The 25,693-nt window shown below is 39.8% G+C and overlaps 1 protein-coding gene across 5 annotated transcripts in view; it reads left to right on the top strand.

Annotated features, from left to right (window-relative positions):
* The window catches only part of OGDHL (oxoglutarate dehydrogenase L), a 59,206-nt gene extending 41,839 nt beyond the window's left edge, over positions 1–17,367 (top strand). For 4 of the 5 annotated variants that reach the window (XM_082765105.1, XM_082765107.1, XM_082765104.1 and 1 more), the window contains exons 17-23: positions 4,255–4,433; positions 7,555–7,626; positions 9,055–9,180; positions 10,343–10,415; positions 12,806–12,969; positions 13,648–13,802; positions 14,541–17,366. In XM_082765105.1, coding sequence (XP_082621231.1) covers positions 4,255–4,433; positions 7,555–7,626; positions 9,055–9,180; positions 10,343–10,415; positions 12,806–12,969; positions 13,648–13,802; positions 14,541–14,664 — 893 coding nt within the window. In that variant the 3' untranslated portion in view covers positions 14,665–17,366. Of the gene's footprint in view, positions 1–4,254; positions 4,434–7,554; positions 7,627–9,054; positions 9,181–10,342; positions 10,416–12,805; positions 12,970–13,647; positions 13,803–14,540 lie in introns of all 5 variants that reach the window. The other variant, XR_014317940.1, reaches the window with a different exon arrangement.
* The last annotated feature ends 8,326 nt before the right edge of the window (positions 17,368–25,693 follow it).

Raw genomic sequence — 25,693 nt, 5'->3', positions numbered from 1 at the left:
GAGCAGCATATGCACAAATAAGCCTTGAACATATTGCATATTTTCTCAACCATGTCACCCAATCAGATGAAATGGTCTCTTAATGCTTGTGTAAAATTAGAATGGGTTTCAAGCCTACCTAGGGAAATCTATTTCTCAGATACCTTTGGGAACATGCATTGAAGAGTTGTGTAGGTTTTTCCCCTGTTTGCATTATGCTAAAATCAATAGTCACAGAAATAAGGAGGACAGAGATTTAAAATATGTTGTAAAAGAAAGGCCTTCCAAGTAGTCAGGCTGAAGGGAGTGGTCAGCAAAAAACATCCTCTTTGGTAATACACTGGCATAGCCAGACTGTGTTTAAGTCGCTAACTTATTGATCTCCTTTTGCCCTCACAACCTGCCTATTTCCTTTTCGTGAGAACATGAGCATCTGCTGGAGTCATGGATGGTTTGTTTAGAGTTCAGCAAGTGACTGAAGCCAAGTGACTCGAAGATTTCTTGCTATGGAGATGGTAAACAAAAAGCTGGGTTGGAATCACTAAGGAGTATGCTATGAAGACACTATAAAAATGTAATAATAGCTAAAGCTGTTATCTCCACAAATAGACAATTTCACTTGGAGCTTGTCTTGCCTGTTCTCTCATGCAGTTAATTTGTCCTGTAGTTGTCCACCTACAAGAAGGGCCAGAAGGTCGACCCAGGAAACTGTAGGCCTGTTAGTTTGACCTCAGTTCTGGGGAAGCACGTGGAGCAGATTATCTTGAGAGTCATCACGCAGCACTTGCAGGGCAAGCAGGTGATCAGGCCCAGTCAGCATGAGTTTATGAAAGGCAGGTCCTGCTTGACGAACCTGACCTCCTTCTATGACAAAGTGACGCGCTTGGTGGATGAGGGAAAGGCTGTGGATGTGGTCTACCTTAACTTCAGTAAGGCTTTTGACACCATATCCCACAGCATTCTCCTCAAGAAACTGGCTGCTCGTGGCTTGGACTGGTGCACGCTTCGTTGGGTTAGAAACTGGCTGGATAGCCGGGCCCAAAGAGTCATGGTGAATGGAGTCAAATCCAGTTGGAGGCCAGTCACTAGTGGTGTTCCCCAGGGCTCGGTGCTGGGGCCGGTCCTCTTTAATATCTTCATCGATGATCTGGATGAGGGCATTGAGTGCACCCTCAGTAAGTTTGCAGATGACACCAAGTTAGGTGCGTGTGTCGATCTGCTTGAGGGTAGGAAAGCTCTGCAGGAGGATCTGGATAGGCTGCACCGATGGGCTGAGGTCAACTGCATGAAGTTCAACAAGGCCAAGTGCCAGGTCCTGCACCTGGGATGCAATAACCCCAAGCAGAGCTACAGGCTGGGAGATGAGTGGTTGGAAAGCTGCCAAGCAGAGAAGGACCTGGGAGTTGATAGTCGGCTGAATATGAGCCAGCAGTGTGCTCACGTGGCCAAGAAGGCCAACAGCATCCTGGCTTGCATAAAAAGCAGTGTGGCCAGCAGGTCTAGGGAAGTGATTGTCCCCCTGTACTCAGCTCTGGTGAGGCCGCACCTCGAGTACTGTGTTCAGTTTTGGACCCCTCGCTACAAGAAGGACATGGAGGTGCTTGAGCGAGTCCAGAGAAGGGCGACGAAGCTGGTGAGGGGCCTGGAGAACAAGTCCTACGAGGAGCGGCTGAGGGAGCTGGGCTTGTTCAGCCTGGAAAAGAGAAGGCTCAGGGGTGACCTTATCGCTCTCTACAGGTACCTCAAAGGAGGTTGTAGCAAGGTGGGGGTTGGTCTGTTCTCCCATGTGCCTGGTGACAGGACAAGGGGGAATGGGCTAAAGTTGCGCCAGGGGAACGTTTAGTTTGGATGTTAGGAAGAACTTCTTTACTGAAAGGGTTGTTAGACATTGGAACAGGCTGCCCAGGGAAGTGGTGGAGTCACCATCCCTGGAGGTCTTTAAAAGACGTTTAGATGTAGAGCTTAGGGATATGGTTTAGTGGGGACTAGTGGGGTTTAGTGGGTTAGTGTTAGGTCAGAGGTTGGACTCGATGATCTTGGAGGTCTCTTCCAACCAAGATTCTGTGATCTTCTAAACTTCCAGGAAAGTTTGTATACTGCCATTGGCAGAAGATTCTGTTTCTGGGGCAGAAGGAAGAAATCCTGTAGTCCCAGTTTGGCTGTAGCCATTGAGTTAAGCTAGAGCAATTTCAGTCTCATGCATAGATGACCAGTGTCCGTGTAAAGTGTTGGAGGGATATTCTTGTAGTTCTTGTTAAGAGAGGGACTTGCTTTGTGTGTGCCTGGCTTGTACTAGTTTTGCTATGGGTTTTCGCTGTGGAACTGGACAAGCTAGTTTAAAGTTTCTGTAATGATATGTTCATTGGTTAGTCCTTCACTCTTTTTTTCCAGCTTGTCAGTAAATCTCTCAGGGAAGGAACTACTTGTATGTGTTTGTGGCATCCAGCACGGGAACGCCTCAATCTTAATTTAGAGCTCTGAGTATCTCTGTGATAGCATAAAGTTGAACAGCATTAAAAAGGGCAAAGAAGGTCTGAATAGGCTTGACTTGATCCTGAAATATTCTTCACAACTTAATCAGTTAGCTTGCACCGATAACCTTAAAATAACTCGTATTCTGCACATGCCACAAATTTTCTACCTTTTTTCCCTCTATTCCTGGTATGCTGGGCCATCACACAAGTATTTTTATTATTATTATTATTTTATTATTGTGTATTGTTTTCTGTTACTGCTTATTGTTCTGGTTTTATAGTTTTGTTTGAAGTTATTCCTGTATTCACTGAAGATAAGCTTAGGTATAAATCACAAATTGTATGAGGCAGGCCAGCTCTCACTTGGTGGTGACTGAAGCAGTTTTCTGTGTGTGGAGAATATTGAGATGCCAAATTCATCTCTTCCAAGCAGTTTGAGTTTTTCAAATACAGATTTAGGCATTCAGTATGAGAAATGGTGTAGAAAAATACCCTAAATTTAAGTGTGGTCATTAATGTGAGACAGGTACATTGCACATAGCTAGGTTTCCTTATTCTGCCTGACACGAGATCCTGCATGTTAAAGCTTCACAGCAGAAGCCATCTAGCACCTACAAACACCCTTGTAGGTTTTTTGTAGGTTTTTTGCCTTAGAAGAGCCACTAGGAATCAATGACCTAGCTTATACTGCAGTAGCAAGTTTTTTTTTTCCCTTTCTCTTCCAGTCATCTCCCCAGTCCCTGTCATAGAGCTGGGGCTTTATCACACTGTTGCAGGGCTTTCAATGAGAGAAGCAATTCACTTCTGACTTCATTTCTGACTTTGAGAGAGATTCATGGAGCCTTCAGTTATGTTCGAGTCTTGACAAGATTTAAGAGCAGACAGCAAACTGCCTGGCTTGCTCTGTGCAGAACACCTGTGCTGTTGTCAGCACGGCTGCTGTTGTATGGTTGTCCTGCTGTGTTAATTTGACGTAGCTGAGTAAGGAGGGGTGCAGGGCTTTTCTGTTCTGTGTGGAGTTGTTTGAATTCATAGTCCAAACAGCACAAGGTTAAGGAATTTCTGCACTTGCCTGTCACTGTAAACCACCTGGAAAGGGGCATAGATGTGTGATAAGGAATGGAGAGAGAGGAGCGTGTCTTTGTTTTCGTTAGCTGAAGTATGATGTCCTCTCCACAAAGACCACTTTTGGTCTCCTCTCTGCCACAGAGGCAGAGACCTAAAGGATTCATAACCTTGCCGAAGGCTTACTGTGCGGCGTGTCTCCACGCAGCTCTTAGTTCCAGCTCTTTTAAAGATCTGAAGGCTGTAATCCTGCATAAGGACTCAAAATTGATGTCACCAATAATTTTGTTCCTGCATGAGTTGGGGGGGAAAATTTTATGGTGGTGTGCTGGGCCGTGCAAGTCAGAAAATTAACAATTAGGTTGTTGAACTAGTCCTAGACCATAAGTAGATTTCTACAAGAGAAGATGGTGTATACCTCAAAGACCTCTTGGGAAAACTTCACACAAAATTCTGAGCTGGAGGAGGTGTTTTAATTGTTCATTTAATAATCCTGTGATATTTACCTGTTTGAGGAAATTTCTGAAGGATTGGAGTCAATATTGCAAAAAGGTTATTTGCTAATCTTTCTGTTGAAAATGTTACTACAGAAAACTGCTTGATTTATAACAGGGCTAAAAAAGTCCAGCTCATGCTCTCATTTTGGTTTTCTTTTAATTTAATTTTATATGAGAAATTAACAGCATTCTCAGCAAGTCTGTTTCTTGTTTAATTCTCCTACTTCTCTTCTTCTTAGGTTTTGAACTTGGCTTTGCTATGGCGAGTCCCAATGCCCTGGTGTGCTGGGAGGCGCAGTTTGGTGACTTCCACAACACGGCGCAGTGTATCATAGACCAGTTCATCAGCTCTGGCCAGGCTAAGTGGGTTCGTCACAATGGGATTGTTCTGCTCTTGCCACATGGCATGGAAGGAATGGTAAGGCCTGCTGACTGCGGTGGTTCCACACCAAGGACCGTCTAAACTCCACCACACTGCACTCTTGCTCCCTCTCCTTGAAGGGGCGGGGAGATAAATATAGTGGGGGAAAAAAAAAGCTCATGGGTTGAGATAAGGATAATATAATTAAAGGAAAAAGAGAATAAATAACCTTAACCCTAACCCTAGTGCTACAAAAATTAACGTGAACAGATTGATCAGTGAGAACAAAAGAAAAATATTTTTGAGTGCTTAGCTCTGTGTTCTGTTTAGTGGTATGCACCTCTTTTTCCTTGCTATGTGACAAACTTAATGTGTTACTGGCTAGTAGCATGTGAGTGCAAGAAAAAAAAAATCACAATAACAAAGAAAGCCACATAAGACACTGCATCTTTTCCCTAGAAAGCTGGATTCTTAGTGTACAATAAAAAGGAAAACATGCAGTACTCAGTTTTAAACTAAGCATGTTTGTGTAAACTGCACTAAATTCACTTGTAATGAAATGATACAAAACTTTAAAACTTCTAAAATCATTGGCATTAGGTGACTGGTATTTCCATATCATGTTCATGAAGTTCCTACCAGCAGTAGAATTGTTCTTCAAATATTTTAAATTATTTTTAAAGGTTATATTTGTATCATGTCAGGCTAGGTTGATTTTCTGCTTTTCAAATACATTGACATTCATGAATTGATGCATGCATGTTTCTAATTTTCTATTAAGAAAAGCATGGTGTGAGCCACAGCAGCAATCTCTAGCAGTAAAAATGCTCCAATCCTTTTGCTACAAACTGCGTCATTTCCATTCTCACAAACAATTCAGTTTATTTCCATTCAATTACAATCCTGTCCTGATATGCTGGGGTGCATTCATGTCTTATGAATGGCTTTCCATTCCCATTTGTGTGTATAGAATGAAAGGTCTGATGCAGTTCACAAGAGTTTTGATAAATTAATATATTTTTTTCAAGCGAATCAGGAGGGACAGCCTGAATGTGCCCTCAGCAGGAAGTGTGGTCCTCTGCAGGGAAGCACTCAGCTGAGGGGAGTTGCTTCTCTGCTACTTACAATACATTAATCTTTCTTTTCTCATAACCACTTGGCAGCTAAGATTTGCCCAGCTCTTCTGAAACACGCTGATTTTGCTGCTAGTGTCAGGTGTTTGGGGAGTATTTAAGAATCCCACCAAGCTGCTGAAATCCGTTATCTTCCTGGAGGAGTTTTCCATTACAGGAGTGCTATTCTCTCTAACTACAGTGGTGGGGACAGAATGATTTGGGGAAGGGTTCGTAATGGGATATGGATCCCTTCACCTCTAGGTCATGCATTCACAGGCAAGTTGGCTGTGATTGAAAGACTCTGCTGCCGAATGGCTCCGTGGGGACTCATCTGCAAGTAGCTAATGGATTCAGTATAGGTCTCACTGGAGAAGTGGTCACAATAGAAATAAACCCTACCCCATCCTACGCAGCAGCCCCTGGCAGTCTGACTGGCATTGTCAGTAGAGAAACCCAAGATGGATGGGAACACTGAGGCTCTGGATCGAGGTTGTTGCTGGGGCAACGTGTGTGTGCGCATGTTAGGGAAGCCTCGTGTGTCTCTCCTGTAATTGTTTTTTAGGGACATCTCTGCTTGCAGCCTAGTCAATTCAGTGTGCTCGCAGAGCAGTGTGTACACGTGTAGTTTGTACTCAGTGTAGTGTTCAATTTACTGCAAATAGATGTGTACAGTAGTGGTACTGCAATATTGGGCTGTTTCTGTGCACCATAGTTTTGCGTGGCTTTGCTGCTGCTTCTTCTCAAACACTTACACATTTCTAGCCAGAATATTTGGCATCTCAAAAGTGGAGACAGATTTCAAGAGAATACTTGTGCAAGGCACAATTTGTGGCTGTTTCTGTTTCTCATTCATTGCCAGTGAAGAAACTTTTTTTTTTTTTTTCCCTTTGGGTTCCCTCAGTGCATGGCGTACAGTGAATCCTGCACTTGAAAGCAGAAACAATCATGTGTTGAATCAAAATAAACTACTAGCTTTTAAAATAACGAGTGATTTTGGAGACCGTACATTAAGGTTTCAACACAGAAAGTTATGATGACAGACAGAGACATATAAAGAAAAAAGCTCTTTGTAAATATCATTAGCTTAGGAGCCATGGAGAGATTTGAGAGGTGTAATAGTTCATCTCTTAAGGTTAAAATACCTTGAGCCTGTCTCCAAAATGAAAGTCCTTCCTAACAGTAACTGTCACTTGAACAAGCAAGGGCCGCCAGCATTAGCAATAAATAAAAAAGCACACTGTCTGACTCCTCACAGCTTTCCCTCATTCATTACAAATGAGGATGTGAGAAGGAAGACAACATTGTGTTACACTTCTTATTCCTGATATTGACTGTGACCAGCAGGCACGTTTTGCTAGTATAAAAAGGATCTAACAATATCTGAGCATTAAAAGAAATCACCTTGGGTACTACTGGTGAGAAAGCAGATGTAAGTGTTCATTTTGCATTCTGCCAAAGAACTGCCTCTTGAGGCAATAATCATAGGCTAATTTGGCAGATAATGTTTACTTGCATTTTGATCCATTGTAGCTGTAGGCTATTTTGTCCCATACTGGTCAATGAGTGATGGTAAGAGAGAGATCCTGAGCTTGCATTTTTTGCTAATGTTACAAAAATAATCAGCAGTTAACATTGCTTTGACTTCTTTTTAGCATACAAGTGTGGTTTGCTCCCAAAGTACGAGACACTGCGGTATGCTAAAACACACAGTGTTTCTCCTCCTGACATTCTTCCTGCACCTTTTTGCCCTGCATTAGCAAGGTTGTTTTTTTTTTTGTCCAGATGGACCTATTACCCTTTTTCAGGTAAAAGTGTTGGAAATTCATGTGAAACCTAACCTTCCGCTATGAAAGCAGTTTGTGGAAGACAATTCCAGTCCTGTGGTATGTCCTTTCATCTCTTCTCACTGCTGCAAGCTCTGATGTCTTTGTCTGGGGAGCAGGTGTGCAGTCCGGTTCGGGGTTGCGAGGGTGAAAGGAAGTACTTATGCAGCGAGTGGCCTAGACTGATATCCAACGGCTGATTTGGCTTTTTAATGTTGTTTTAAATTATATCATTACTAGGGTCCAGAGCATTCATCAGCCAGGCCTGAGAGGTTTCTGCAGATGAGCAATGATGATTCTGATGCTTATCCGGTAAGTGGATTTGTCAAAGGCCCTATCCTTTTTCTGCTCTTTGCTTCTCAGAGATTTATTTTGACCTGGGTTGTGTTGGCTTCATCATCTGAGAAATCATTTTATTGCCATGAGTAACAATCAGTTATTTGCCACAGAAGAATAAAATTTGAGTTACTTTTTTTCTTTGGTCAGAATCATGTTTTTTTGGCTAGGTGTAGTGCGATAAAATTCAGCTTCAAGAGTTGGTGTAACATTAAGTTGATCCCAGTAAAAATAGTGGAACTGTGCAGTCTAGGCTGTTTCATTTCAAAGCTGAGATCATATACAATTAATCTCTGTCTGCATGATCTCTTTATGGCTGTTCCTCAGGGCCAGTGATTCTGCCTGTATGTATTGCTGTGCATACTGCAAATAGGTTTCTCTAGCAAATTTCTAGTGGACGCCATGTGAAACTACTCCTGGATTTTTGCAGTAGTCCCAAATTATACTGCTGGGAGCATGAAAGTAAAGGCAATTTCTAAATTTGATTCTGTTAAGACCTTTAGAGTTTGATAATTCACTTCTACAGAAAAAGTACTCATCTCTACAGGATATGGGGCATCCTCTTTCCCACTTCAGATTCCTAAGAAGCGCTGTTATACATCAATTGAAAATGCCATCCGTGTATGTGTGTGTATATTATATATATAAATAAATAGAAAATGGATGCATTTCAGTTTTGGCCCTGATTCTGTTAACTTGGTGGTAGTGATAGTTACAGATCAATGTTCTTCTTCATCTAAAAGTGTTTTTTGTCAGTCTACTGGCAGAATAAAGACGTGTTTCACTGACTAATTTCAAGGACTGTTATTTGCATATAATAAGCAAGTTATAAATTTTATCATACGAGCTAAGAGTTCAAGACATGAACCTGGATGTCACTGTGTTAGATGCTGCACCAGTCTGTACTGAGATTATACCTGCGTATATGCTTGCTTATATCCCTATTTGCATTCATATATGTTTATAGTAAAACTGTAGTTATAAAATACATAAGCGTAGAACGTTAAAACTGTGTTTTAAGATAATATAAGAGGGCAGGACACTTAAAAAAAAAAAAAAAAAAAAAAAAAAAGAAGAATTGGGGAAGCAAAGGGGATCTGCTTTGTGCCTTATACCTCCTGAAGTGCTAGTCCTCCTCACACTTCCTTCCTGGACTTCCTAGCTTGCTGAAATTAAAGGAAGCTTTTTGCCTTTATTTGCATACGCTTTTAGGAAAAAGTAGGAACAGAAGAGTGCTTTGTAGAGACACTTCCCTAGCTAATAAAATAATCTCAACAGAGCTCTGCTAATTAAGTTTGCTGAGAAAGGGAGTTGGTGAGAGTCAGAAATAGAAAAATGTCTTTTAAGCCTTTTTTTTTTCTGGTCTTTTAGATATTTTTCTGATGGCTTTAATATCTCTCTCAGGAGTTCAGTGAGCAGTTTGAAGTTTCCCAGCTGTATGAATGCAACTGGATTGTGGTGAATTGTTCAACTCCAGCCAATTACTTTCATGTTCTCAGAAGACAGATCTTGCTGCCTTTCAGAAAACCGGTAAAGTTACTGTTATTCTAGGTGTATTAACCCTCATGCGAAGAGGGGATCTTTGTTTTGTGTCTGTCATACTGCTGGAAGGAAGGTTAATCCTTGGTGCTTTAATCCTGAACGCAGGTTGGAGGTGGCCAATTTGGTGGAATAAAACTCATCTCTCTCTAAAATTCTAAAACTTGTTTTTCAGCTTTACTTCTTTCTGGTTGTGCAGAACTTTACATGATTTTGACAAGACACTGTGCAGCTAACAGGTTACGTAATCTGCATGTCTAAGTGCTGGTACTTCGAAAACATGGGTGTACTTGTGTAGGCAGTGACTGCCATCTTTAAAACCGGCTCTTTGTTTCTGGAGACTTATACTGGTTTTACTCCAGTGCCAGACACTTTCCCTCTCCTATTTTAGAGATATTCTACAATATTAAGAAGAATTCACAATGGCAGATTTCTTCATGTTTAAGCTAGGATAATTACATAGTGTAAGGCACTGTGATTTGCATCACTGCATTAAGGTGTTTACTGTAACTACAATAGTGGATGCTGGTACAGCAAGAGAAAACTTGGAAGATCAGGCTGGGTTTCCCTAGAATACAGCTTCCCAGCTGGTTTCTATTGGCAGAGTTGACCAAAGTCCTCCATCACTCTGAGATGTTTATCCTTTTTAGACTTTGTTTAATGCTAAAATTGTGTAGTGTTGCTGTTGTTTCTTCCTTTCAAAAGTAACTGCTGTGAATTCTTTCAGATGCTAGCTGACTTCAGCCATGGGTGTCGAAACACAGATTTTTGGAGAAAGCTCTATGTTTACCTTTGAAGCCATTTGGCTCCTCTGTAACTTGAATATTAAGATACAACTATTGGATATTTTAGTGGTTCATGGTGCTTTGATTTTGTTCTTAAAGGGGAGCATAAAGCAATGTTTTTTGAGAACCTTTATAGGGAATGAATTAACCAAATCTTCTGAACAATTATGAAACTTCATAGGCTTTCAAAACATGAAAACAAACAACAACAACAAAAAAAAACCACATAATTTACTGTGTGTGTTGTTCACTTTAATTAGATCTATAGCATTTTTAGTTTGTGGTTTTTGTATGAAGATTGTTAAAACTATTGCATATAATAACATAGATAAAGCTGCTCTTGAGTGCTGGAAAAATTTGTTTTACAGCTCATCGTTTTGACACCCAAGTCACTGCTGAGGCATCCAGAAGCTAAATCCAGTTTTGATGAAATGGTGTCTGGTAGGTCATCTTAAAATACTATGAACAAATAATGAGCTATACCAAGTCACACATCAAATTGGAAGTGTGAAGAAGATAAACTGTTCTAGGGAGTTTGCCTTTTCCTTTGGCTCAATTTCTGCAGAGCTGTTGTAACAAGATCTAGCCTGGACTTTGGCTGAAAACTCTGCATTCAAATAGATTCTTGATTTTAACAGGTTGTCTAGTAACCAGACATTAATCTCAAGGGCTGTGGAAAGTGCATTCCCTTCTCTGTAACGATGTTCTCCTTAATATTAGGTTCCCCTGCTCTTTTTCATTTAAAAACTTGAATTGCTTTTCGTACTGTACCCATAAATGTGAAAGAAGGGTTGTAATCACACTGTGCCCATTTGGAAGAACAAAGATTTCATTTCCTTATTACAATACTCAGTTCTGGGGCTGCCATGTCACAGCAGTGATCTAAAGTAAGATGAGTGAAATAGTGAGTTCAGATCTGGACCCTACTGCCCATAGCTGCTGTTGGTGAGCCATCAGCACCACCAGATCATGTAGCAGCAGCAGATGTTAATATCAAAAGAGGAGGAATTGGTCTTGCCATGCACTGGCTAGAATGGCTAGAATGTATTAGAGTGGCATAAGGAAATGCAGTGAAACAAGTGAAACATAGTAAATTATTAAAGTGGTTGTTTAGAAGTGAGCCAGTGTGCATGGTTGTGGTAGTCTGTTTCAAGTTCTAGCTAGGGTCTTGATTGCTGTCAGAAGAGAGCTCAGGTTTTTAAAAGTGTGTTATAGTTGCCTAAACATTGACTGTGTTACATGTCTAAACCTTGCAATGTCTCCGTATTTTAAGTGAGTGAAGCTTGCTTCTCAAGCAAAGAAATTTGTGGGTTTTGATTACTACTTAAAAGCTTTTTTGAATGAATCAGATTAGAAATTTTATAGGGATTGTGATTTGTCTCTTTAAGTCTTGGGATCCTCATGTACTTCAGGCTAATCCTCAGTAGCAGCCAAAATTCCCAATTAACATCCAGTTCTTCATGTTCCTGCTGAAGATGACAGCAAGAAGTAAAGTACTGCTGACTCTGAGCTAACTCTTTTTGCTTTGTTTTTAACTGAAAGCTGAGCCAGCTGACCCAATGAAGCACAGATTCAGGTTTTTTTTTAATGATGAATTCTGCTGTTCAGTGAGACAGGGTAATTCTGACATAAATCAGTTCCTCTTTCATATGTTTGTGTTGCTGCTTTTCTACCCCCAAGATAAATGGTTCTTCAAGCAGTAGCTTATTCTTCTTGTAAGTGGGTGTGCTGATTCAGACTGGGAGGTCATGCCACTGTCTGCTGCCTTCCAGCTGGTTAATGTGGGAATAGTTCTAATCAATCATAGAAAGGAGCAAAGAAAAGGATCTTTTAGACCATCAAGTCCCTCTTCCTGCCAGTGCAAGACTACTGGCTTTCATACTTCCCAGTTTCATATATCCCAAGCAAATTGCTCTCCTGGGAGATGATATCACAGGGAAAAGATATCTAGCAGTCAAGACATGCATCTGAAATTGTATCTTAGCACTTATACATATGACTCAGTACTATGCTAATTCTTCCTTTGTCTAATGCTGTTTTAGCTCTCAAACAGAGGTTTAAATCACATAAGTATACATCAGTTGTGTGGGTGCTTTTGTAAATATTTCTACAGTTACCATATTTAGTTCCAGTATGAATATGTGCTCTGCTTTTATATATAAACTTCGAAAATTCTGTAATTGTGTTACTGTTACGTGGTTGATATCATCTTGGAAAGAAGAAAAAATATTTCAGGTAGATCTCTGAATACAACTGTAAGCAAAGGTGAGCTATCCCAGCAACTTTAATGGCATGAAGCTATGACAGGGGAGGTTCAGGCTGGATATTAAGAAAAAGCTCTTCACTGAGCGGTTGGTTGGATGCTGGAATAGGCTTCCTAAGGAAGTGGTCATGGCAGCGAGCCTGCTGGAGTTCAAGAAGCATTTGGACAACACTCTCAGGCACATGATTTGATTTTTGGGTGGTTCTGTGCAGAGCCAGGAGCTGGACTTGGTGATCCTTGTGGGTCCCTTCCACCTCAGCATATTTTATGGTTCTGTGATTCTATAACTTAAAACTGAAGGTGTAATGCACAACACAAAGCTAAAAAGGAATTCACTGTTAATATATTTTTCCTTTTAAATGTGGAAGAATGGATTATTTTCAGTCTTTTAAATTCTTGTGAACAGTCTGAGAAGAATGCAGGTCTGAAAAGTTGTGAGAACAGGGAAGTAACAGGATGCCATGACCATTGCAACCTGATGATTACTCAGTAAAGGACAGTTTCTAATGCTGCTGTATTCCACTGTCAGTTCCACTGAGAGCACTTTTCTAATTTCTGCTCTAATTAGGTACCACCTTTCAGCGTGTGATTCCTGAGAATGGACTGGCAGCGCAGGCACCACATGAGGTCAAGCGAGTGATTTTCTGCACAGGAAAAGTGTACTATGATCTTGTGAAAGAGAGAAAAAATCAAGACTTGGAGAAACAAGTAGCTATAACCAGACTTGAACAGGTGAGCTCTCTGACACTCAGTAGATAGGATCTTTGGGGAGACTTTCAGCAACAGGTTGCTATGCTTTTAAAGATGACACTTGCCAGAAATGATGGCGATAGCTGGCATTCTTAAAGAGCTAACAAGACATTATCTAATCCTTGTGGCCTAGTGGAGAAGGAGCACATCAGTAGTGTAGTGGACAATGAGGTCCAGAATGCTTGCTGAGTTTTCCAGAACAACATAACAACAACAAAAATGTTACAGCGTGTACAGCATGATGGCACCTTAAATTTATTTATCCAGTCTGTTGGGTTTAGGTGTTGTGAATAACACTTGGCAGCTATATTGTCACACCCTAATTATGGACTTGTATTGTGGCAGCTACTTTACTAGAAAAACTTGTAGGAATGCAGGAGATATGGACTATATATGGAATATATGTAGGAATGCAGAAGATATGGACTATGGACTACTTCTGTTCATATCCGTGAAACAATAAAATAAGTGTGTATTCATTTCTGACAGCATGAAAACAATTAAAAAAAAAAAAAAGAATTACGTTAACAAACATATGGCTATTAAATTAGTGTGGTACTAATTGGTACCAATGGTTGGTTGCAATATGCGATAGTTATACTGCCATGTGCTAAAACCATGTAAGAGAAAGCTTTGCGAGTTATTAATGTCTCTTTCCAGATCTCACCATTCCCATTTGACTTGCTCAAAGAAGAGCTTGAAAAGTATCCAGGTGCTGACCTAGTTTGGTGTCAGGAGGAACACAAAAACAGTGGATATTATGATTATGTCAAACCTCGTTTCCGCACTATTGTAAACCACACACGACCCATATGGTATGAGACTTTAAACAGTTGCTCTATCTCCTGGCCTGATTTGTTTGACAGGTTTTTGACTTGAGGGTTTTATTTATGGGGAAGACAGGTTCCCCACAAATCAAAAAACCCTTTGAGTTGGGGTTCTCAGGTGAAGGAGGGAAAAGGCTAGGCAACTGTTTCTCAAATAGATAATGTGTATCTTGTTCCTCCTTGTAGTTCTAAAAGAAAATCAGTAGCAACTAGCTCTGTATTTATTGCCACTTAGCACAGTGCTTAGCTCTCCTAGCTTTTTCTTTCTTCTTGTCTAAGAATCTGTCTTTTCTAAAAATTTCACTCCACCTTTCACATTTCTGGAGAGAAGAGCGGTTGTAAGAGCTCAGTCTAGTCAGATACCTTTGCATTTATTTTAGATGATTGACTTTCAAATCTGCACATACAGCTGTTGAAGGAGTGAGAGTCTTCATTGCCAAAAGCAAGTTACCTAATTATGATACAGTGTAGCTGTCTGCCATGGGAGGGATGGAGGAGAAGATGCAGTGAGGGGGAAAGAGGTGGAAGCTGACTGGAAGGTATAACTGATGGTACAAATTAGATTTGATTATATTTTATATTTTTATTTAAGAAAGATTGATGATAAAATGTTCAAATCTGCCAAGTTAACTTAAATGCATTTAGCAGCATGTTCATGTGCTTGTTAGTGTCAAAATAATTTCTCTTCTTACCTCATTTCTCTGCCCAATTATTTTTGTCACAAAGGTATGTTGGCCGAGAGCCTGCTGCTGCAGCTGCCACAGGCAACAAGAACACGCATCTGGTGTCGCTCAGAAGGTTCCTGGATACAGCTTTCAACCTGGAGGCCTTTGAGGGAAAGACATTCTAACTGCAGGGCACCAACTCATCTCCATTCCAGTACTGTCTCAAACCATTGCATCCAAAAAAGAAATAAAAGGGATTGGGAAAAATACTGGAAATTATGTAAGGATCCAGCAGCTGACTGCATTACACTACACCTTGCTCCCCAGTTTGTAAGAAAAAAAAAATCCAGCTTACCTTCCACCATTTTTTGTCACTTCTCTATTTAGATTGGGAACTCTCTGGGACAAGGAGTCTCCTATCCAAGGATGCAGTGTCTAGCTCAGTGAGGCTCTGATCTCAGACTGGACAGTGTCTAATTGTTGTAAGTAAGTAGAACAGGCATGGAAAACATGATGCAGCTGTGCATATCCCTGAAAAAGAAGAGAGGAAGCCACTAAGGAAACAAGATGCATGGTTCCAGAACAATGATTGACAGTTAATTCTAGATATATTGGAGAGGAGTAATTAAACCGAAAAGCAAAGGGTGCTACCATCACACCTATAGGTGATTTTGGTAGGGAAATACACAGGGTGTGGGTATTGGGAAGAGATGGTAAGGTAGCCTGATGACGTGAGGAGGAGGCTAGAAATAGGGAGTCAAGATTACAAAGTTAGTAAACTATGGGTAATTAAAAAATGGTGTAGATTATTTAGGTATAAGATAGAGGCACCACAATGGCACTGACTACAGCTGACAGAGCAATTAGTTATCAGTTGAAGTTAGCAGAAGCCAACTGCTGGACAAATTCCTTCAAAGTAAGAGGTGATAGCACCAATTGCTCCCACTCTCTGGGCTATCTGATTTGACATGGTAGCACCTGTAAAAAGGCTGTATTTGGATGAGAAGTCTGTGTTTGTCAGCAAGTCATGGGTTCTCTACTTTATCCACTGCTAATCCCTGCCTCAAATTTCCTTGGTGATATTAATTAAACTGAAGTACCCCGCGGCTGATTTAACCATCCATTTTTATGGTGAGGAAGGTGGGCAAGCAACCGTTGCTGATTCACCAAAAGCACATGCCGTGTTTTTGTACAAGAAGTAATTGATTTTTTGTCCTTTGTGTTTACCTGTCGATCAGTTGCCACGTGCTTTCAGTATGGACATAAAAGGGAACTGCATCTAAGAGCTGGCCCTGTGCCAGAGAGCTAGGGTACAGCGGGTCCATGAGCAGAGGTTCTGTGGCAGGGATCAGCAGGGGGTTGCTTTTCTTCTGGGGAGAGACTGCTTGGCTTTATTGGTGGCACTGTGTAGCAGAGTGGTCTCAGACTGCTGCTGCTTATGCTTCTTCTGCAGTGCCAGAAAGAGGATGGGTACAGCTTTCTTCTCTCTTAATATAAGATCTAGTGTCAGAAGTCCTGTTCCATCTGCCCCAGGAGAGCTTGGGGCTGGGTGAGCCTCGTGACTGCAGGCTTCTGTAACACTCTAGGCTATGTAGTGGCAGGAGATTTCCTCTCTTCATTGTGCTGGATGGCAAAGGGAACTGCACAGTTAAGGAACAGTTAGTGTAACAGGAAGCAGAGGAACGGCCATGCCTGTGTTGAAGTAGGAAAAAGTAACTATCTGCAGGAGGACCCTATGCCCCTGCAGTGCCTGAGGGTTGTGCTAGATCTGCTCAGAACAAGTGACTGGAAAGCACATAGATGAGACTTCACCTGTTTCCAGTTCCCTGTCCTGAGCATGCTCTTGGGACATGCTCGTGTTCCTGGCAGTAAGTTTTACCCTGCTGTTGCAATATTGGCTGTGATATAATAAGGCTTGACAGTTTATGCCTGATGCAAAGAGTCAAGTGATGCTGAAAAGCTTCTTATCTTGTCAAAATAAAAAGCTTTATTACAAACTTTGAGTTATGATCATCTACTACTAGTTCCAAGTAGGTTACCAAAAAGGGATGTGTACCTCATGCTGTTCCTTCAATTGGCCTGGAGACAGCAAGATTTTAAAAATAAAACAAAATAACATAAAATAAAACAAATTCTTCTGCCAGAGCATAAAAGTGGTGTGGTAAGTTACTTACCATGGGTTCCAGAACCAAACTTGGTCTAATATTTATGAAAAGCAGTAGCATCCTTTTAATTTAGACTAGTTGCATTGGGCTTTGCTGTCATGGAAACACTGAAGTTAGTTCAGTCTTTTGAAGCCTAATGAACTTGGAAAACACTGCAGATGACACCACCAAAGGTTGTCTCCTATCCATTTCTACAGCTGAAAGCATTAAGCTGATAGGCAGTAACTATCACCCAAAGTATTTTAATGCTTTAAGGGGTTCATGATTTTGTGGCGAGAATTGAATGCATCTAAATACTGCTGGCACCGTTTATTGTATTCTCAGTCTGCGGAAGGCAGGCCAGTGCTGCATGAAAATTGATAAATGCATTTATGCCACAGTATATGCAAAGATAGAAAACAAAATAAACATAGAAATGTAAGTGGTAAATGGCAGGTTTCCATTTTCATTGTGTATCATATATTGTGGCATAATAGTTGCGTAAAAATTCCATCAAAGAATGTAAAAATAAATAAAAATATGCAAGAATGAAATTCTCTGTTATGCCTTTTCTTTTTGACAGTTTTTCCTCTCAATGTTGGCATTAGTATCCCATTCATAAAAGTGCTAGGGCAGCTCATTCTTCTGTTTTTGTTTGTTTGCCTGGTTATTTAAATAGCTTATTTAAATTTAGTAGTAAAGAGGGAGACACAGCATTTGAACTGGAAAAAAAAAGATAGTTACTCAGAACCATTGGGTTACAAGTACAAATTAAGGCTTTGAGGTTCTACTAGAATATTTTTTGGTTTATTCTAAATTAAGGAATAAATCAAGTGAACACATTTATGTTTAAAGCAGAATTTTCAAAATGATGGAATTGGACTGGATTTCATTTCTCTAATTTGAAAACACTGGAATAAATCTCTCTAAATATGTTGGTTCAATGTATTTTTCTTTAAAATTGTTTACTGTTGCCTGTAGTTTCCAATAGGAACTGTTCAAAACATGTTAAAGCATTATAAATTGCTAAATGCATAGATTACACCTATTTGCAGAATTTTGCTGCCTTTCTACAGCAAGGTCCCTTGAATAAAAACCACAAAGTTTTGAAATAGATGCACATTCAATAAGTGCATTATCAACAATGAATCCAAGATCCTCTAATGGCGCCTTTAAACCAGATTCAAAATCTCTCTCTGATCTCACAGAAAAATACCATCGCATTTAACGTGCCAGCTAGTTCTTCTTTATATACTCAATAGCGATCAGTTAATCTGTGTGAAGTGTTAGAAAAATACAGAAGGTATACAGAAGAGAGAGGCTTCTGCAGCTCACCTGCACTGAAATTCAAATCACAGCTTTATAACTCAGAAGGAAGAATACAGCGAATATGAGAATCAGTTTGACTTCATTGTATCTGTGGGTGAGGTATCACATCATGCATGTCTACTGTAGCAAATGATTTGCTACAGCACAGCCTCCATCACAGAATTATTTTTGTTTCCTATTAGCTACCTGATGAGATGCACTAGCAGCAGGGGTGTGTTTGATGGAAACTTTTCCTCTACCCGTGGTGCAGTTGGAGTCATAGTCTGATAGAGCAGAGACAAGAGTCTGCTTGACCTGTTCTCCAGAAAGGGAACCATTCTGCTTGTTTGAGGAGGTAAAAATTAATATCTGAGACTAGACAAGAAACAGGAATGTATGCTCATTATTTGAACTGCGTAGATAAAAGTATGTGTGTTAGGGAGGGGGATCTTTTTTTTTCGGATCTTTTTTTTTTCCAGAGCTAGGAATAACCACTATTGCTGATAATAACAAAACCTTGGGAACCTTTGCTCTACATGCACATACACACGCACAAAAATCTTCACATCGATATTTTGCCTGTTAACTTTACACAAGTGTCACAGATTCTTATTTCTCGATCTGGCCTTTTCCACTGGTGTAATGCGACTTAAAATGTTGCTCCAAACATGAAATACAGGCACACTCAATCATGTAAAGCCAGAAAAACCCTGAAAACAGATGCAAAGTTGTTGTAAGTTTAACAGGTCTGATCAAAGATGGAGGAAAAAAAAAAAAAACCTGCTGCTGTGCTGTGCATTGGTTCAGTGATTCAGCAGGATTCACGTTTACAGGGTACTCAGCAGGTTGCAGCTGGGCAGAGCAGCGACACGAGGAGCCCCCACCACACCTGGGGGATGAGTCACCTGGCACAGGTGGCTTCTTAATTATGGGACTGGCCTTTGTGGGGTGGCAAAGCAAAAGCTGTCTGTTGTTAGCTGGTTAAAGCCAAAGACTTGATCCCAGACTCTTATCCTTACTTTTGACACACCAAAATGCATCCCCATTTATCCCAGAATGGAGGGCTGCAGCTGGGCCCGTGGTGGGACAGAAGTTCCTGCCCAGGCCGCTGTAGGACACTGCCCCCCATTTCTACTCCAGAGAGGACAAGAGCTGCGGAGTTTAACTCCAGCGAAGGAGGCTGAGCATGGCTGCAGGGAAAGGCTCTGGGAGCAGGAGGCTGTGGGATCCCGGCTGCCTACACTTTCTACAGGCAGGTAAGAGACAGATGTGGCTGAGGGGAATTGGGCAGGGTGCCTTGTCCTGCCATTGGGGTGGAGGGGGCACATCCTTTGCACAATTGTAAGAGCTTCTGGGGACTTCAAGCCCTAGAGGAAAACACATGACAGTGCAGTGTCTTTCTGCTGTGAGCCACAAGCAAAGGCTTCTCAGGATGTAAAATAAACTTGCTACTTGCTAAACTTGCTACCAAACTTGTAGCATGAGCACAGTGAGGCTTCTTTGGAAGAGGTGAGTAAATCTTTGAATGAAAAATAGTAGAGAAATGTGTGTATATATATATGTAATATATATATATATATATTTTTAAAAGGCTTTAAAAATCCCTTTCCTTTCTGTGGGTGGAGGTGAAGAATGCCCTCCCTTTGCCAGGCTGCAGCTGTGATCCCCATCAGTAAGATCTGTTGGGAGGGACAAGTGCTGGACTGCTTCCCTTTCCACTGTCTGTGTCCTGGGGATGTGATTGTGGGTCCTTGGGCTTTGATCAGCCGGTGGAAATAGGCACCAAATAATCTGTGTAGGTGAGGGTAATTTTGCATGCATCTTTCTGCCCTTCCTGGGTATATAAAGTTACTGAGCAGAGTAAGCAGAACACCAAACTTTAAAGAAACTTTAAATGACAGAAGGTGTTCAAGTTTTCTATTAGTTCTAAGATGTTTTGGGTGTTTTTTTGTTCCTTTTGGTCACTTAGTAGTTCTGCAAAGTCCAGTTGTGTAGCAATAGGTGTCTTGGCTTGATGGACTTTACTGAATAATCATTTAAAAAATGATTATTTAAAGTTTTTTGTAATGTTTATGCAGGCCAAGGACAGAGATTAAGTGGCTGTGTTTTCTTAATCATCAGTGTGAGGTGTTAGGAAACAGCATGTGGACTGAACTAAAAATTAAACATATTTGAAAAAGGGAAGCGGATGAATGTTGCCTCATTTCTACATCTTTTTTTTTTTTTTTAATTTTATTATTGTTAAGTCACTTCTGATCATAGATACTTCTTAGTTCAGATTGTGTTTTTCTTAATGCTGTTATTTAAAATGTGCCTTATTATCCAAAAGGAATAAAAGAACAAAAGGAAAAATATTCAGGAAGGATAATGTGTTAGAGATTTATTAGCTTTGATTGAAAATATTTCTGAGACTTCTCCAAAGTTTTCAATTATTAATAAGCGCACCAGGCGGTTTCTTTGTGATATTTAAGTGATGCAGTCATTAATGGCAAATGGAGATCTAATTTATTTAGAGGGGAAAACAATTGTCATCATTGTTAAAGATGCTGTGTGAAACACTGAAACATAATTTCTGTTGCAGAAATCTTTACTTCCTATGCAATTCCCCTAAAATCTCTGATATTTTCACAAAGGGGCACTGAGAAACTTCCTGCCCATATCATAGCCAGCCTTGTGTCCTCCTGCCTTGGAGGGTGGAAGGAGTGCTCAGGCTATCACAAGTGAAGCAGGTCTGGGTCAGAGCTCAGCTCAGCTCGAGTATTTTCCAGGGGTGGCCATTAGACGTTACCTGTATAATGGTTTTGTTTTAGTAGCAGTTTAAGCAACCACATTTGAGTTGGTCTTGCAGTGAAATAAACGGTGTCTGCACAGGGACTTTGCTGGAGGGCAGCGAGTTTAGTGTTCTAGATTGCTCGCCGCACCTTGCGATGTGGCTCTGTGTAGAGGAAAAAGTGGAGGGGAATGTTAGGAAGGTGCCTGGATATGCACCTCTGGTATCCTTTGTCTGGGTGTGTGTTGGCTTGTGTCTCTGCTCCTTGGCCTGTGACAGAGGACTTTAAATTTCCACAATATCCATTTGTTTATAAGTACCTCTTACTGGACATCAATGGACAAACTGGTGAGGTTGCTGCTCCATAAGTAAGCTTAATTATTAAAAAGCAAAACACATTTAAGGAAATAGTATATTTCCCCAAATAAGTGTCTCTTCTACTATGGATATCAAAGGGACAAAATAAAGTTGTCTTATTCAGAACTTGATAAAACAATTGTATGTAATTCCCCTTGACTAAAAATAAAGGTTTAGCAAACTGCTCCCAACAGGCTTATTAAAGATGAAATATTTATTACTATATGTTAATTACAGATTTCAAGAAATACTTAAGTAACGTAGAGTGATTGGCTTGGTCTTGCTTTGAAGAATTTTATGTGATTAAATCCTTCTTCACCAATTGTTCTTTGTGCTAAAGCAGTTTTCACAATCGTTCTTAACTAAACAATTTTTGCAATGTTGATTATGTAGCATAGGATGAATAGTGGATGTTTTTTTTCCATCAATGTCATTGCCCAAGCAAAATCAAATTCCATCAGTCTTAACATTTTTGTATCTGGACTGAAACACCATAGCTGTTCAAGTCTAGAAATCCTATTAATACAGTAAAGTTATATTTTAGTCCAGGAATATTAGTCTCTGACACTAAAAATCAGTTTTAAAGAAGTTTGCACATACTGTCTTTTTTGGTGTAATATATCTGACAAATACGTATACGTAACATACACTGCATAAGTTGTCTTTTTTCCCCTGAGCAGCCTAAGTTATCAAAAGAACCATAAATATCTTGCAACTTGATGTCCTAAATGCTATTTCATGCCAGCATATTTTGTACAAAATTACTTTGAAGAAAATTATTGTTTTATCAGAATTTCAAACTATTGTTGACAAAACTCTGTCATCCTAGAGTTGATTAAGAGCTGAAGCTTTGTGTTGCTTTGGGACGCTCTTCTTTGCACCAGCCTACTGCCTAATCAGAAGGAAGGATAAACAGAAATAAAGCAACTTAATCTCCAGTGATTCTAAATGGTTCCTAGTTACACTCTTAGATAATTAACTTCTCCTCTGATATGCTCATTTAATAGATATTTGGTCATATGTGGCAATGTTTATTTAATGCATTTTGTGCTATTTATACCACAGTACACCCTTCTCATTATATAATAGACGTTCTTTAATTTATTTACACACATCCAGAACGTTTCCTTGCTCTAATTGTGAAGTATAGCACAGGTAAGTTATACAGCACTCTTTATTGGAGAATTGGAAAACAGGGAGGATCTCTGTGGCTCAAAGCTGTTGTCTTCATTTCAGACAAAGGGGGTGAAGTCACTTCCTCCTGACTGCAAACCAAATTAGTCACAGACTCCTATTAAGTAAAAATGGTGCACTGAAATTGTTAGTGCTGTCATCTTTAATATAACAGTGCTGGATGGCCAATATGCAAAATGAAGAGGAAGGAGATTTATCTATGTACAGTATTGATAATTAAAAATACCAAAAAACTATTAAAATAATTCAACTTTTTTTCTCTAGTCAACTTTAAACTTTTTTTTTTTTTTTTGAGAACTGTGCTGACATCAGCTGTGGAAAGTTGATGATTGCCATCATACAGTAACTTTAAAGCAAGCAAAATGTATTTGATAATAAATAGGATATTTTAAACTCTTCCTGAGTACTTGTAAAGAGTGATTTCCTTCTCACTAGGAGCAATGGCCAAGAGTAAAATCTTCCTACTTGCTGATAGTGCAAAGAGCACGTCAGTAGTGTGCTGACTAACACCAGCATGTTCCTTTTGAAACATGCATCTCATGTGAGGAAGAAGCTTCATCTCTCTTTTTGGTGTTTAGTTTCAAACAATTTAAAAGTGCCTAAATTGGAGCCTAGTACTCAGCAGAGATCTGAATTGCTCTGTGGAGATGCCTCTCTCCATCAGGTACAGAAGTTGCTGAGGGTAAGCCAGCTCCTAAACTGTGTGTTTCAATAAAGTGTCTGCAATTAAATGTGATTAAATGCAACTCAGGCTTCGGAGTTGCATTCTGCAAGAAGAGTGGCTTGGGTGCTGCACAACTGCTCTGCTGGGCAGCCCATGCTTGATGCATTTTTTTTTTGTTTTTTTTTAAATCAGGTGTTGTTAATTTGTTTCTTGATAGCTTTTTTTTTTTTTTTTTTTTCTCTCCCTTTTTGAAGAAATTACTGGAAAAGCTGACAAATTTTGTGAGCCTTTTGCAAAACATAAGGAAATGCACATGATAAGCTTAATCATGTTATAAGAGATTGTTACTCTAAAAGGCAAACTATTTTAGTTATATTGTGTTGTTGTGCCATTAGTACCATTTGACTGCCAACTGTGCAACAGTGGGGCTCCAATCAACAGGAGCCTTTGTGTGTTTGCCATTGCAAATAGCGCTGAGGAGAGAAGGGCGAGAGGCTCTTAGTGGTACAATTTTTTCAGTGATTAAAAATACTTGAGATCCATTTCAGTGATCAGAAATTCAGAAATGTGTCTTAATGAGACAATTAGTCAAACCCTAAAAGCTGCACTGCAATTTAGTTGGAGATACTACTGGAATAATTTGCTGCTGCTGCTTTCTTTCTCCTGATTTAACTTCGCAATAGTCTGGATGAAAGTCACCGTAGAGAGGATTTGCAGGCTAGTTATACTTGTTCAGTTGTTCTCAAACGGCCATGATTATCTGTGGGGCTGATAATCCCCTTACAAATGAGGGAGACTTTGAGGAGAAAGTGGTTATTTCACACACATATATATGAAAAAAAATATCAGAATCCCTTTGTCCAAGTGGCTACTCCAGTGCCTTCAAACATCCACCTGCCTCCTAGTGCCATGGCAACTAATCACAGGTAGTGTTTGGGGAGTGGGTACCAAACCAAAAGGGCTACTTCAAATTTGTATGTATTTTTCCCATCTATTACAAAACCCAATAACAGAGTCTGAGATCTCTTTATGCATTCTAATTGGTAGTGTTCGAGATGTCTGATGGAGTTTTTGTTTTTGTTTTAAATTTCATTGTCATATTAAAAATCTTGTCCATCTCCAGTCTTTGACAATTTGGTCATAATCGTACTCTAATGCAGAGTCAGAGTAGTTACTCTCAACCCATACTTTTTTTTTTTGAAGTTTGCTACTTCTCTCTGAGACCTGAAGCCTTCTGTTCCTCAAAGCTTGTTCGTATTTATTCAAGTTAAACAAGCTGATCTATTATGTCTTAATATCTCCCTACAAAACTGCTGCCATTCCAACTTGGAGGTATGTCAAAAATGTTCTCAGGGTGATGTTACAGAGGGCACTAAACACAGTAAGACCTGAAAACTTTTTTTTTTTTTTTTTTTTTTTTTAATTTAAAAACAGAACTGGTTAGGTCTTTTTAGAGTGTTTTCGTTGATGTTCACAGCATTTCATGCTCAGGAGATCTGGGGAGCTTAGTCTTCTGTCTGTCTCTGTAGTTATGGGGTCAGAACCCCAGTGAATGGTGAACTAACTCAGTATTGTCCAGGACAGAGCTAGAGTGGAGCAAATGATGAAAACCCAATCTCCTCTCTTTGTGAATGTCTGCTCCAGAATGTGCTTTTCTCAGCTGTGAAAGTGTTAATTTTATTGATCTTCTCAATATAGTCAATATTAGAAAGTTTTCACTTTCTAATCTAAACTAAAAACATTAGTTATAGAAAGCAAAAATGTTTGTCTTCTAGAACAGTGTGATTTTTGCTTTGCTTGATTTTAACTATTAATACTTTTTTCTCACTTGCTAAAGAATATTTTTAATACCTCTGGCATCTTTAGGATATAATTAAGAGATTGTATTTTAGTATAGCAAAGCATTTCTTTTGACAACATTTCTGTTTTGGATCAGTACTGCAGTAGAGGTACTTCAGTTATTTGTAACTACCTACCTTCTTGCAGCTTATAGGAATTATTATGAGTGCTAGGATTTATTTGTCTTTGGCTCTGTAATGGTCAGATGGTCTTGCCTGAAGCCCTACTAGAAACTGCAGCTGCCTAGCACTCCTTAGCCTCAATGTATGCTGTGTTTCTCTGTTCATACAACTGCGTTAGACTGCAAAAACTAACCACTTTCTTTCATAAACTAAATATGGGTCAAGTTGAAAATTGTCAGAGCACTGGTGTCCTGAACATATGGCTGCTTGCAAACTGTTGGATTCACCTTGACCAGAAGTAGGTTTTAACTGAGGTTGAGGGTGTATGTAGATAAATCAGGAACAAAACAGTAGCCTCATAATCTAGTTACCAAGGGGGGAAAAAGGGAGGAAAAAGCAGTGTTACTTTTCTGATACCTGGAATATTGGTAATGGTAACTGCAGACAGCTTTAACCCTGCCCTTATAATCATGCCAGCTTGCTTCTCTCTGTACCCTTGGGCTGTGTCTAAAGATACGAAAACATTCTCTGGAATATTTGCGGCCAAGAGAAAAGTAAAACTGGCACATTTGTGTGAGTATGTATGGATTGATCAGCAGCTATTAACTTTGAAATGACTATCTTTAACATAGGAAACTCCCTGAAAGTTAAAATAATGCAAGATGTCCAGGAATTTAATTCTTCTTTAATTAAAATCAGATTATTTGAACTACTTATTTGTCACAGTTCTATATGAGTTTGTGACATTCAGGGTGGTAACACATGACTGGTTCTGGAAAAGGATGTATATTCCTGTCTGAATGACACATTAAGAGA

This window comes from Aythya marila, assembly GCF_965140915.1.
Source record: "Aythya marila genome assembly, chromosome: 7".
Classification (NCBI taxonomy): domain Eukaryota; kingdom Metazoa; phylum Chordata; class Aves; order Anseriformes; family Anatidae; genus Aythya; species Aythya marila.
Note: the sequence above shows the minus strand (reverse complement) of the source record. Positions and strands in the feature narration are given on the sequence as shown.